The 15169-nt window shown below is 42.6% G+C and overlaps 1 protein-coding gene across 1 annotated transcript; it reads right to left on the reverse strand.

Annotated features, from left to right (window-relative positions):
• Positions 1–306: 306 nt before the first annotated feature.
• On the reverse strand, positions 307–15102 carry RCN1 (reticulocalbin 1). Its single transcript, XM_083599943.1, has 6 exons — positions 14480–15102; positions 9492–9685; positions 8482–8660; positions 6991–7051; positions 2892–3091; positions 307–1623 (listed from the first exon to the last, which is right to left on the reverse strand). The coding sequence occupies exons 1-6, from the start codon at positions 14719–14721 to the stop codon at positions 1516–1518; spliced, it is 984 nt and encodes a 327-aa protein (XP_083456069.1). The 5' UTR covers positions 14722–15102; the 3' UTR covers positions 307–1515.
• Between the last annotated feature and the right edge of the window lie 67 nt (positions 15103–15169).

Raw genomic sequence — 15169 nt, forward strand, 5'->3', positions numbered from 1 at the left:
GGATGAGCAAGGGATAAACCCTGCCCCTTGATATATAAATTACATTGCATGTTAACATTCTTATGCTGTATGTTTCCCTCCCCACTTGATATCACAGGCAGGAAAATTTCATCAGGACATGAGCAAACTAGCATTTTAAGATTTTGTATGAAACCCTTCTTCATTCCCACTTTAAGACCTTTAAATTATCAAAAAGATGTAATATTTTTTATCGTTCGTATCTTCAAGTCAATACAGGCAAAAATGCAATTGTATCATACGCAACAGCTCATATGCATTCTGAAATACAGCTCTTCTCTAAGCCCCTAAATTAAAAGCTTTTATTAGCTGATAGCATAAAACCTCCTTAAAGTGGCAATGCATATGTATATACACACATACAACAAACTCAGACTCGTTGTGCTGTATAGCCTCTCTGGAAATTCAATACAAAGTTCAAAGGCTCTTGAATGCTCACAAAAGGCCCAGTTTGGAAATGCGGTGTGTCTTCATTTCCACTGTGAAATGACTGCTATCCACTCATAATATTTGGCAAAACCCACTTCATAAATATGAAGCGGATCCCTCTACCAAACACAGGGAAAGTGTCGAAAACAGCAGCTCTGCCGTCTGAACAGAAACATCACACCATGTGGCAATGCTGTCTTTCAAATGCCAATGAGATTTATTGGTTCTAATTTAGGACAATGTCTTTAAGCCAAGGCAGGAGCTTCCAACCATTCATATAGTTCCCTCCACCCAGGGCTTCTCCATCTGCAAGGGTATGTGAAAGCCACCACTGCCATGGAAATGGATGGGAAGCCCAAACTCTGTACACATGGAAATCCCAAGGGAGGAAAGTGCTGTTGCATTTAGGTCCTGCTTCAAGGCTTCCCATAGGCATCTGGTTGGCCTCTGCAAGAACAGGATGCTGGAACAGATGGCCTGATTCAGTACAGTTCTTATTATGTCCTTATGAAAAAGTCTTCTCTATCAAAGGAAACCAGCATGTCAGGAAGACTATCCTACCTATTGTGCAATCCTGCATGCGTCTACTCAGAAGGCCCACCGAGTTTAACAGGAGTTACTCCCAGCTAGACGTGCACAGAATTGCAGCCTGACCTTTTTTAATGTGTTATGAGGGAGCACTGAACCATTAGCGACCTGCCACACACACACTTGCAGTGTGAGACAGTGTGGGTCAACAACATACAAGGGCATCCTATGAGGCTACTCATCTTCCATGCTACATTTTACAAGCTAAGTCTCACCAATGTCAGTGAGAATTCCAAGTCTGAGTATTTATGGCTGAGGTGAAAGTGTATCAAAAGCTATAACTGAAAAGTGCATCCTCAAAATTATACTGAAATGTATAATAAAAATGTGCAATTAAAAAAGTGGTAAACCTATTGTATATTCAACAATGCTAAAAACAGCCTTATTAAAAATATAATCTGCTAAAATAGCCACTATTACTTTGGTTATATACAGGAAAACATGACCCAAGTCTCTAGTGTATTTGCTTTTCAAAAAACATCATAGCTCATCATGGTTTTTTGTGAGGTCTTCTCCATAATTTGTGGCTTGGCTTCCAACAAACATATTCCAGTTGTCCAGAATCTCTTCTTTGGTTAACATGTGGTCCTGGAGGGGGTGAAAATGAAAATCTTTAGTATAATCTAAACTGAGCTTCTATTAAAGGGTTTGAGTGCTGTGTCTAAAAACAACAGAACTTTATTCTGCTCTGTGATTCACTAAGAAAAGACCCTCATGGCATGAGGCAATATACTCATAAGCTGTATTTACTCAAAGAGTGGGCAACATAAGCACTCTTTGTGTTTAACCAAATGTCAGTAGAGCTCTGAGGTTTACCAAAGTATAAAAGTATCTAGTGACACACACACACCCATCCCCACCAAAAATTAATAAATGAAGACTATGTGTCCTCAGAATGCTGACAGGCTGTTGGCCAAAAAAACGAAGATGGAATAGTGTCCTGGAGGGGGACATGGCAAACTGACTGGAACACTAAACAAGAGCACTCTTTTGAAATTTGTAGTGGAGGCTGGTCTATTACCCTGGACTATCTTATGTCAATTTTAGGCTGCCCTTGGATTTTTTAAACAAATTAGTTTTGTATTTGTAGGATTTAACTTTATAAAGTAAATTTATAAAGTTTATAAAGATTTTACTTTATCAGGTTTTATTGCTAGAATTTGTTTCTCTTATATGCTGGATAGGCATGGATGTGGGAGAAGGCAGGGAATATAAACATATCAATCAAATAACACACACCAGACCCAGCCTACACCACTATCTTTCATATTTCTAGTTGCAGAGTGGGGAGTGTCTCTGAAACAATCAAGCCCAGTCCCCTTCTGTATTATGGAGTTTGATGTGAATATCTGGGCTCCTCCAGCATAAAACGTTTCCCCATTCATTACAATGGCAGGATTAGAACATAGAAAGAGCCCTGCTGGATCAGATCAAAGGCCCATGTAGTTCATTTTTCTGCTGCCGCTTACCAACAACTGGTAATCCAAAGGCATATATGGAGGAATTCTAACAGCATATAGATATAATGACTTGTAGGCACTGAAAGTTTTGTGGAATTTATCTGCACACTTCCACTGTTACGAAAAGTTAATACAGCACACAGAATTCTATGCAAATATGACCACACATTGATCTCGGAATTAGGACACTTAATGTAAACTCTTATCATTTGGGTCTAACATTTGGATCTCTCCCACTTCCATCATAGTTTACCTTTTCTGTGTTTCCTGAATGATCAGTGGGTTAACGTTATCATATTCCTTCAGGTTTGACTCTTGGTAGGCTGACATTATATAAAAAGGCAGCAAGTAAACCAATAATCTACCATTCATGAACTCTGTGAAAGAACTAAGTACCTTGTCGACATCCGACTCATATACTAAGTGTCTGGCTTCGGCTTGTGCATGATCATAGTCTTGTGGGAGAATCCAGTGTCGTATCTCCTCTTTATCCATCTTCCCATCCTTGTTGAGATCTCGAAAATCTGCAAACTGCTCCCGTTCAGTTATCACCCAGTCAGGTTCTGGACCACCATCTTCATGCGCAAACATATCAGCTGAGAGGAAACAGTGTCATGTTTATTATTTATTGTTATCTGTTACACTTTCTTCCATTCTTAACCTCTCCTGGTTATAAATCCTGGGGAGGGGAGACTTCACTCTAAATACTTTCACAATGATGACCTGCTCTCTATGCCTATTTTGTGTTTGCTTGGTGGCAGGTCCATCTCGTCTTTATCTTCATTCAGCATTTTGCTGTGCCAGCTGCTGTCAGAGTCAGAATGCCAGTCACCACCATAAGGAGGCAACCAAGCTTAAATATCTCACACAACATATATACGTTTTTCCCTTTCCTAAAAGCTAGATCTGCTACTCTCATCTGCAATTTCCTCTCCACAACAAAGCAGTAGGCCACAAGAAGAGCAGGAAATAATGTAAGATGATGCAAGGCCAATAAGTACAACTTAGTAGGTAATTTTGAGTGCATCTTTGGAGATACAAGTCATTACAGTGGTGCCCCGCAAGACGAATGCCTCGCAAGACGGAAAACCCGCTAGACGAAAGGGTTTTCCGTTTTGGAGGTGCTTCGCAAAACGAATTTCCTATGGGCTTGCTTCGCAAGACGAAAATGTCTTGCGAGTTCCTGCGGGGTTTTTTTCCTTCCCCCCCCCTTTTCCCAAGCCGCTAAGCCGCTTAACAGCTGATCGCTAAGCTGCTTATCAGCTGATCCGCTAAGCCGCTTAACAGCTGATCGCTAAGCCGCTTATCAGCTGATCCGCTAAGCCGCTTAACAGCTGATCGCTAAGCCGCTTATCAGCTGGTCCGCTAAGCGGCTTATCAGCTGATCCGCTAAGCCCGCTAAGCCGCTAATAGCGCTAATCCGCTAATGGGCTTGCTTCGCAAGACGAAAAAACCGCAAGACGAAGAGACTCGCGGAACGGATTCTTTTCGTCTTGCGAGGCACCACTGTATATATGGTGTATTAGAAAGAGGTGTCATTTTCCAGCCATCGACTGCGTAAATTACCCTCGTGAAGACAGATGGAACACTGCTATGAGTTATCTATTGAATTATGACTTATCCGCCTAGTACCCTCACTGTTATCACTATGCCCATACCATTCAATAACTGTTCTGCTACCTCAAGGGAGGGGAAGCTTTTCCAGCTCACCAGGCCTCCCTCTCCTCCATCTAGACAAGCAAGAGGCATTAGCAAAGTTCAAGGACATATTCCAGCCAGGGAACAACATTCAGGGTGAAAAGCAAGGCTCAGTGAGGGGTGTGGCCTGAAGTTCCAGGGGCCATACAAGGAGGCCTAAAGGGCCACATTCGGTACCAGGCCTGGGCTTGCTCACTTCTGCATTGCCTTATCAAGACCTGCCAGAAAAGATGGAGAGCAATGCTCCAGCCAAACACCTAAAGAAAAGCTGCATTCCCATCATACCATCTACTATGGGCACAATTAACTTGGCCTTGAATATCACTGCTCACCTATAAAGAATGAGAACTGCCTCCAGATAAGCAGGCACAAACATCTTCTACATGTACAGAGTTTGTTTGTTTCATGCTGCTGATATACCACAAATGATTTACATCAGGATTTTCGTCGGTGGGCAGTCTAGTAAAAAGTGATGTGGGCTTTTAACTTTTGTCAACGTATTTGTAATGCTCAATTAAGCCATACGATGGTGGTAATGAAAACCGACGTGGAGGCTGATGGTATCTGTCAGACTTTGAGATCTACATGGGGATTATCCCCCTGGCCATTGGCAAGCTTATACAGCCTTAGTGCTGTTGAAAGTTAATACAAAAAAAAAAAAAACCCAATATCTAGGCCCAGTCCAGCTGCTGGCCAAAGTGGCAAGTGTCTTTGCATAAAGGAGGAGTATCCTCTCCTCTCCTCCACACATGTAAAAGAATGACAGTGGTTCTGTAGGCAAGGAAGGTGGAATCTCATAATTTCTCATGAGGAAGGAGAAATCATGTGAAGTGGGCAACCATTAGTGAGGGCTTCCATTTGTGGAGAGTGCACATTACACATTGCATTGCACACAGTGCAGGAAAAGGCATACAGTGGTACCTCGGGTTAAGAACTTAATTCGTTCCGGAGGTCCGTTCTTAACCTGAACCTGTTCTTAACCTGAGACACCACTTTAGCTAATGGGGCCTCCTGCTGCTGCCACCACGCGATTTCTGTTCTCATCCTGAAGCAAAGTTCTTCACCCGAGGTACTATTTCTGGGTTAGCAGAGTCTGTAACCTGAAGCATCTATAACCTGAAGCGTCTGTAACCCGAGGTACCACTGTATTCCTATTCGTCCACTGAATTACTGTTGTCATCCACACAGGTACTGGAAACCAGCCATATGCTATCCGTAACTTTTATGGAAGTCTGACTATACTTCTCAAGTGGGGAAAATAAGATCCTACCTGCTACTTACTCTCTTTACCTCTCCCATATGCCGTATATCTATCTATCCAGCTATCCATCTATTTATCTATCTATGATTTTATAACCAGCTCTTCACTGAATATTTCAATCCCAGAGCAGGGTACAATAAAATAATAAAAATATACAGGAAAAAATATATAGAAAGGGTTTGAACTAAGCAATGGCACTAATGTGCGCTAGCACAACACGTCCTGCTATTGCAACAGGCTTTCCATCCCTCTTCTCTTCCCGTGTGGGCCACACCCTATGGGCTCTGGGGGAGGTTGGAACCCCGAGAAAGATTGTTCTGTTTAGCAAGCAGAAGTGTTTGTGTTGACAAATGAACATAATGTTCCTCCCAATGTACAAAAATTAAGAGAATTCATCAAAACCAGTCCAATGAATAGACTAAGCAGACTAAGGGCTCCATCATAAAACAAGCTAAACTACAATTGGAATTTCCAGTTTAGTCAAATACCTGGGCAAAGCAAATAAGGACATAGAGATTACTAAAACAATGAAACGGCCTCAGCAACATTTTGCATTCTGTCTCACACCAGGGATTGTCCACTCACTCCTCGTTTCTCATGCTCACGAGCAACTGACCCAGGTTCTTGCCTTCAGTGGCTCAAATCGTTACAAGCACCCTCAGCAAAAGCCCCCCACCCTCTTTTTCTACAAAGACAAAAAACTGCATCTCTATTTTGGTTTTTACTATTAGAGTTTTATTTGTAATGCTATGTGGCATTTTGATAAGGTTCCATGTTGCTTTATCACCTTTTGTTATTCATCCCGATGGAGAAACGTATATTTTTTAAAATAAAATGTAAAGGAGAACTTTGGCCCTAATGCCTTTCACTCAGTAGGTTTCTTCTAAGGCTGGAGAAGTCACAACTCTTTCAAGATCCCCTCTTACGATGCAATCACAATCTTTTATGCTAGGTTCAGAAGTATGGGAAGAAAAAGGACCCAGAGCAACATTGCATCTTGTCTCTGCCAGCAAGTGTCTGTGTGAATAACATCAGAATCAAACGAGCAATAGTGGGAAAGGGAATAAAAGGCAGAAGGAAACTTGGGGAAACAAAAATCATCTACATGAAACTGGATGGCTTTTAGAGAGACTTAGGGGGTGGGAGGGAAGCCTCAGTGCCCCAAGAATTACTTCTCTCATATTAACTCCTTAGTACTGAACAACATTAAGCACTCTGTGGCAAATGCCAATGGTGCTTTGAAAATGCAAGAACATGAGGGGAATCAACAGGGGCCTGCTTCATTGTTATGCATCCAGAACATTCTTTTTTGTAATATATGGGGTTGACACAACCAGCACTCCAAAGGCGCCCACTTCCACTGAGAGAACCACAGAGGGTACCATGTACTTCGGTAATCTGAGGTGCAAACTAGACATGACAAATGTCGCATGCCTCTTTCTCCCCTTGACTTGGGGAGAAGACTGTCCAAACTAGGCATAATAAAACTTTTAAAATAAAATAATAAATATTGGAAATCCCCTTGCTGCAGCTTACCAATGTATTCATCTTGATCCACAAATCCATCCTCATTTTTGTCTATGTCCTCCAGGGTTTCCTGTCACAATAAGGGAAAAAAGCTGTCATTGCAGAGGTGTGTATTTGTTGCCCAAACTGATTATAAAACCATTTCATTCTGAGCTGTCACTTTACATCAAGGGTAAAGCCTTTAACACACACACACGGAAATATCAATAATGATATAATATTGAGAAAGAGAAAATATTATCCCTAAGCTTAAAAAATCCCCCAAAAGTAAACCCCCAAACTCATAAAAGTGTATTAATTTAAAAATTCACCAAACAACTAAAACAGAACACGTCCTACAGATATATATAGAGAGATATAGCTTCACAATAAACATTGATAAGCGATAGGGACTGCTATAAATGAATTAATATCTTATGAAATTAAAGAAAAGCTTATTCTAAGCTTAATAATAAAATAAATATTTAATCTATTGTTTATTTATTTATTTTGTATACCACCCTATGCCCATAGACCTCAGGGTGGTTCACAACAGAAAATTAAAAAACAAAGGTCTAGAATAAAAGAATTCTATTCTGTCATCTAAATCAGGAATGATGTACCCAGTTCCTACAACTAAGAAAGGGCTGTAGCTTAGTAACCGAGAACATGCTTTACATGCATTAGGTCTTGGGTTAACTCCATGGCATATCCATGCAGGGCTGGGAAAGACTCTTGTCTTGATACCCTTGAGAGCTGCTTCCAGTCAGTGCAGACCAGGGATGGGAAACCTCTGGTCCTCCAGATGTTGCTCCCATTATCCCTGCCCATTAGCCATATTATGGGGGAGTCCAAGAACATCTGGAGGGTCACAGGTTCCCCATACCTGGTCCAGAAACTTTCTGTGTCCTAGCAAGTCCCTGAATAAGGGACATCTGAGGAAGAGCGAGGTGGTGGTGGGGCATAGGCAACTCTGTAAACCTCATCTCATAGGCCACTACAATGGACCTGCGTTGTCTTGCTGAAGCAGTGGTGTGCCTGTAAAATCCAGGAGGCTGAAAGGGTTTACCAAAGGCAGGTGCAACAGAAATGTGCAGTTCTGGTTGCATTGACTTACACAGGATGCTGTATTAGCTACAAAATCAGTTTAAAAAATTTCCCCCACACTGTAGTGTCAGCCAATGTAGCATGATAAAATCAGGTTGCTTGTCTGATTGAAGTCCTCAGCAGCACACTTAAAGATGACAACATTCTGGGCAAAACTGGTTCAGGCCTAACCTATCACTTTGCTTCCAAGCTTTCTAGCTATTCATGTGATATTGATCAACATATTAGGGAGGTCACCAAGCAGGTCACGTTTAAATAACCAAAGCAGGATTATTTAAACAGCTTTCCTTCCTGTTGAAATAGCTGGCGACTATTGTCTGGGAAACCTTGCCCTGAAAGATGAGGAAGCCAGCTTTCAAACCTCTTTAATAAACGGAAACCGAAAGAAAGGAGATTGGCTTTTCTGCTGCTTACTAGAACAACAATGTCTTTCATATGCTCAAATTCCTCTGGGTGAAGGAAAGCTGTGAACTCCTCACGAGTGACTTCGGAATCACCATCCAGGTCAGCTCTTTTGAATCTTCTTTCATCCCTGGGCATCATTTTTTTGAAATTGTGCTGCTCTGTTGCATCTTCAAACTCAGCTGGGTTTTCTAGAAAACCAGAATAATAAGACAAGATGGAGACAAACAGGACTGGTGAGTATGTAACAAAGGCCTGAGTGATGTCTACAGATGACACGTGACTTAAACCCTTCTAGAAGTAAGAAATCAGACCAAAGGCCTATCTCATGTAGCACTGTGCTTCCAAGAAGCCCCAAAGCAGGTCTTGAGTGCAATACACGGCTCCTGCTGTCGCTCCCTAGCAACTAGTATCCAGAGCCACCCTCCCTTTGAATCTGGAGGTACTATATAGTGATTGTGGCTAGTAGCCACCAATAACCTTAATCTCCGCAAATTTGTCTAACCGCTTTCAAAGCTAATAAAAACATAGGGAGAGAACACTTGCTATGTCATAATAACTCCAGAAATAGTATCAAAACAAGTAAAGTAGTCTCTCTTTTTTCTAAGCAAAGTGAGTTTGTGCCTCTGATTGTATTCAGATTACAGGTGAGGAACATCTGGCCCCACAGGCCTGGTTAAGCGCATCAGAAACCATTTTCCCCTGGCTCTGCCAAATAAAAGTCCTGCCAGAACTAGTTCCACTCAGGAGTCCTTAACTGCAGGTGAATCCTGCCACAAGCAGGGCTTACTTTCAGCGCTATATATATATAAGCTTTGCTTTAGGCATGGAAAGCAGCGCAAGATTCTCTTTTCACATCTGCAGCTGAAAGTGAAGAATCAGGAGCAAACTATGAATTTGCTTCTGATTCTTCCACTGAACTGTGATTTCCTGACATCCTAGGACAGGTGGGCAAACATGTTGGCTATCACTCTGGGATTCCCAAGTATGCAGGTTCAATTTTGTCTCTCAAAGTTACTCACCGAGGTAATAGCCATATGTGGCTTGTTTGTATTCTTCCCAAGAAATTTTGTTGTCTTTGTTGAGGTCATAATCCTTCCAGACTTTTGCCACGTTTTCAAAGATGTAGCGTTTCTGCACTCGCTTAATCCAGTTTTTCAGTTCCTCTGTGGTGACGAAGCCATCTTTGTTATCATCAATTCGATTAACAATTTTCCTGCAGTAATAGAAAAAGTAAAATGGATTATTAGAAACTGCAAGATTTCTGCAGGGTTCTCTTGAACAACTATGTTTGCGAGAGACAGGGCTTCCAACTGGTACCTATGATGACCCATTTCTAAATAAATGACATAGTGTGGTACTCAACTAAGTTGAGTACTTAGGAGTAGACACGTTGAAATTAATGGACCTAGTTGTTGTTGTTGTTTAGTCATGTCCGACTCTTCGTGACCCCATGGACCAGAGCATGCCAGGCACTCCTGTCTTGCACTGCCTCCCGCAAATGGACCTAGTTATGTTCATCAATTTCAGTGGGTTTATTCTAAGTAACACTCCAAGTAACACTGGTTGCCAGCCACAGATTAGAAGTTTTGAATTTAAAGACAGATCAGTAGGAGTCAGAAGAAGTTTTTCCACAGGTTTTTATCTTCCAAGAACACTCTCCCAGGGCCTTTCAAGGTGGGCATTTGGAATATTTGTTCTCTACTATCTCTCAGAAAGTGTGTTGGGGAAGAGAAGGAGTTTCATGTAGCCAACAACTTATTCTCAGTCACAGTTGGATTGTCCTTGTCATTCTCTGTCAAAAACTCTTCTAATGGAATATTGTTGATCAAGCATGTGGAACTGCGTTTCCACACTTGCTGGAAAATGTGACATTTTCCCACTGTCAGTAGGAGAAAGAAAACCACAGAAACATTTATCATTAGAGAAGAATGTTCTGCTTAGAAATGCAATATGCATGCCAGCTCCCCTTCTCTGCTTACTGTAGCAAAATGACACTACTGTATTACAGATTGCAGTCAGCACAGTGTTTAAATCTTCTCCAGCCTACCACTGCTCAGTGGCAGGCTACAAAGTAGGGCTAAAACCCATATGAAGACCTGGGAAACCACTGACAGTCAGCATAGACAATATTGAACAAGAACTAGATGGACCAAAGGTCTAAACTTAGACCCTAAATAAGACAACTTCCTATGTGTTGCTATGATTTCCCCCTCTTCGTACATATCTCTCTTCTCTTCTCCGTTCCAATGAGATAGAAAAGGGCTGGCAAGTCAGAGTTAGCATACAAAAGTTAAATTTTCCGAAAAGGTTTCGAATAGAAAACAAACTTGCATGTTGACTGTCCCACTTCAGACTGTAGTTGGGAGTTCACACGATCAAAAACTTCCATGAGCTCTGATGGCAAAGGGAAGGGATTGGTATCCCATATTGATAATTTACTTCTTATCATTGATGTGGACTCTGCAGAGGGCCTGAGACAAATGTGGGAGTCAGACTGGAACATTTTGACTGAATTGCTGGAAATCCTTAATGGTTAAAATTCCCATTTAAATTGGGAACATCAAGCACAAGGGAACAAACATTAAAAATTATGCAAACCATGTATATGACGCCTATGAGACTATTTCAAATGAAGATATTGAACTTGAGGCTATGTTGGAGAGGATGTAAGGAACCAGGACCATTCCAGCTTATTTGGGGGACTTGTGAAAAAGGGCCGCAGTTTTAGACTGTGGCCTTTGTAGAAATTACTAAAGTGACTGGACAGCAACTATTGAAATTTCTGGAATTGGTCCTGTTGGAACGTTTTTCAAAACATCAAAAGGGACTGTCATTTCAAACCTCTAACTGGTTATTGTCTTGCAGCTGCCCAGTTAGTTGTTGCTCAATATTGGAAGGACCTAAAGGGCACCACGTTACTATTTGTTTGTTTTATTTGTATTTTGCCCTTCATCTGAAGATCACAGGGTGGGTCACAACATAAAAATACAAATAAATAATTGGTAGAAGACAGTTTGGAAAAATTAACAAATAATCCACATCTGGCTGGAGAAACAAACTTTAAAGATTCTTTTGAGGCAGACTAGCACCGTTTTATTGTTTATGCAAGCATAGATAAAATACATCTCCCAGCAGCATACAAAACTTTCTGGCTGCTATGAACTTTGTGAATTTGAATTTTGATGCTTTCTGAAGCTTACTTACAGATTGTTTGCTAGTTTGTTTTTTTTATTTTACCTTAGACTCTCCTTGTCTCCTCTAGGAGATGAGGGCAGGATTGTTCTGTCCTATCAAAATTATGTTAACAAAAACTCTAAAACAAACAAACTACCATGCACAAAATTAGATGCCAGGGAGGGACATTCTAGCTTAGTTTTCTCCCTGACATCTAGATGTTTATTTGCAGGGATTTCTTTTTTAAAATGGAAGAGCATTCAGTTATGTAAGTTCCCACTTGCAGCCTGAAGTAGTACATTCAACATGGGATCACCATTTGAACTAGGCCGCAAAGATCAGATCAGATGTAGCAAGCAACAGCAAAAAGCTGGAGACACTGGTTTCAAATAAATGATAGTGGAATGAAAGATTGCTGGACTGTTTTGAAGAAATCTTAATTTCCAACTTGCAGTGCTTATGGATAGTCATGTTGTGAGAAACAAGCTACCAAAGCCAATATGATGATAAGTGCTTGCAACAATTTTCCACAAACATTTTCAGAGGGACTGGAAGTTGAAGCTCTAATGACCAATCTATGCACTATAATGTTTACCCCATGGGGCCAATAAAATTGCCTAAATACAGTGGTACCTCAGGTTACATATGCTTCAGGTTACATACGCTGCAGGTTACAGAATCCGCTAACCCAGAAATAGTGCTTCAGGTTAAGAACTTTGCTTCAAGATGAGAACAGAAATTGTGCTCTGGCAGCACGGCAGCAGCAGGAGGCCCCATTAGCTAAAGTGGTGCTTCAGGTTAAGAACAGTTTCAGGTGAAGTACGGACTTCCGGAATGAATTAAGTACTTAACCTGAGGTACCACTGTACAAGATGGCAAGAATAATGCAGGAGAAATAATGAACTCTTCCTTCCATTGTCCTACTCTGTGTTCCGAGTTTGCAAACTGGTGCCGAACAAATTAAGGACTTTTTTTTTTCCTTTTAAGAAAGGCATGGGTAGGGAACTGGATCTGCAACCCCAGCCTGACAGGTGGGTAGCACCACCAACCTCTCAATCGCATGTCATCATAATGGCATCAGTTGACCAGATTTTGCCCTGGTTGTTTGTACTGGGGACACCGTAATGGCTTCCCTGCCCCTCTTTTAAGGGATTTAGCAGTGAAGAATGAATAGCGTTTTATTGTGCCTATGCTTTTCACACCAATTTTTACCACTTTACTTCAGATATCATTTCCTTTATTTCCCCAAATGCAGCATTAGGTCAGGAGGGAAATCTATTCCTCTTTCTACCCCTAAACCCAGAGTTGGGAAGGGGAAACAGAAGAAATCCCCCCTACCCCCCCCCCAACAATTCAGAGGTGGACAGAAGCAGAGCCTCACTTTGCACCTGTGTGCCAACTGCATTCTGAGCTTGGAGCGCTCACTCATCACTGAGGGAAACCTACACTCCTCTACCTTCCATCCCAGTTCTGAGCTAGTGTGGTGTAATGGTTAGAGTGGTGGACTAGGCCTGGGAAGACCCAGGTTCAAATCTCCACTTTGCTGCAAAACACGTTATATGCTGTTGGGCCAGTCACTCCAGTCACTCAAAGGATTGTTTTGCAGATAAACATGATGCAGGCTTGAGCTCCTTGGAGGAAAAAGCAGGAGAATAATAATAAAATAAATCCATAGGATTGCAGAGGGGATTGTTCTAGTCGATATGGGTGTGACTCACATCCAAACTGATACTGGATTGGCAAAGTAGAGCAATTAAATGAACCTTAAAAACAGGCAAATGTTTTCTGTAGAGATCTAAGCACTCTTAGATTCTGTTCACCCAAGTCCAATGGTGCCCAACTCATCTATAAACTCCAACTCACCAGTCTTCCTTTAAAACTTTTTGGCTTTAGTATGACAACTTTCAAGCCAGTTACTAAACTTTAAGAGGGACCGAAAAGCTTCCCTACTGATTTCTAACAGATAGTTGTTGTTTTTTGGGGGGGGGTTTAAATGAAATTTTGCCCATTCGTTATTAGTACATTACAACTGAGTTGGGAATGGGGCACACCTGCTTGGATTAGCGTTTCTTTTACCCTTGTCACCAGACCTTGTTTGAATCTGATTCTTTATAGTAATAACTCCCCCCCCCCAACACACACACACTTTCTGTCTGTAACTTTACACTCCATGCATAGGATGAGTTGGGTTCTGGTCCACGAAAGTCTAATAACATTCTTAGTCTTTTAAGATGCAATAACATTATTGGTCTCTTAAGATGACAAAGGACCCTTTGGCTTGCTTGCTTGTTTTTCTGCAACAAGTGCCATCGTTCCTGATCACCATTTTCCCCATAGCGGCTATGGCCAAGTGATCTCTCACTCAAAAGAGCCGCCACCGGCTTTTAATCGACTGCACAAAGTGGGGAACGATCAGAATCCGAAAGCGCCTTTCCTTTCCCGCACAAGTGCACTTTCCCCGAATGAAACCATCTCTCTCTCCCCTCCCTTCCGCGCTCCCTCCATTCCAAGCAGCTTCAGGGGGGCGGGCTCCCCTCTGCCACGTTATCAGCAAATCCTGGGAGCTCTCCCGTCTCTGCCCAACCTTGCACCCTCTGTCGAACTCACAATACACTCCCTGGGGCTAAAAGTGACAACCTGACATAGTGAAAACTTTTTTTTTTCGTAGAGCGTGGTTTTGCTTTTGGTTTTGAACTCAAGAGGCGCACCTTTTTAATTTTATTTTTCTACTTTGGGAAGATGAAGATGGGTGGGAGAGGAATAAAGCGAAGGAACTTTCACCGGGTCAAGTAACCTATGTGGGGGGGGGGGACTAGGAGGAGGTCGGTCTTACCCCAGCCTTTCTTTGCTCTCCTCTGGGGTGAGCTGGTCGAAAGTTTTAGCTTCTTCTTTGCCCAGGAAGGCCTCGTGGTCGTACTGGAAGCTCTGGTTGTCTTCGTGCTGCCGATCGCTGAGCTCGGGCTCCGGATGAACTCCCCTCTCCTTTCTGAAAGTGGGGACGCCCAGGGACCCCCGGGTGCAAAGCGTCAGCAGCAGCCCCGCCGCGAGGTAGCGGAGAGGGGCTTCAGAGCCCATTGTGTGCACCGGGCAAAGGGCGATCTGTCGTGCGGGGGGGGGGGGGGGGAGCGCGGCAACGTCGGGGCACTGCAAAGAACTGAAGAAGCAGAAACTTCAACTTTCTAGCAGGCGGTGGAGGGTCAAGTCGACTCTTTGCGGGCTGCTCTCTCTGCAAAAGCCTGCCACGTGCTTAAGCGGAGTTCCCAGCCCAGCAGCACCAGCAAACGTGCCCCCTCGCTTCTCTCTCTCTCCCTCTCCTCATGCACTTAGAAAAGATTCAACGGGGGATCGCACTCCTGCCCCTGATCCCACCCCACCCCCAATTGCACAAGGCCGGCTGGAAAAGTGTTGCTTTTAGGAACGCACAGGGGTGACCTAATTTGGGCCGGCCGATGGAATCCCCCCCCTTCCCAGCCAGTCAGGAGTGCGGTCGCAAACGATTGATCTCCCGTGCCCTTCCAAGATA

This window comes from Podarcis filfolensis, assembly GCF_964270895.1.
Source record: "Podarcis filfolensis genome assembly, chromosome: 1".
Classification (NCBI taxonomy): domain Eukaryota; kingdom Metazoa; phylum Chordata; class Lepidosauria; order Squamata; family Lacertidae; genus Podarcis; species Podarcis filfolensis.

Bases quoted from the DNA above. Each gene is read 5' to 3' on its own strand.
- RCN1 (XM_083599943.1), bottom strand. From the start codon at position 14,721: ATGGGCTCTGAAGCCCCTCTCCGCTACCTCGCGGCGGGGCTGCTGCTG. The intron at 7,052-8,481 runs GTAAGCAGCAGA...TTATTGTGACAG, and splicing joins TGAAAGACATTGTTGTTCTA to GAAACCCTGGAGGACATAGA. The intron at 3,092-6,990 runs GTAAGCTGCAGC...GTTTCCTCTCAG, and splicing joins GGATCAAGATGAATACATTG to CTGATATGTTTGCGCATGAA.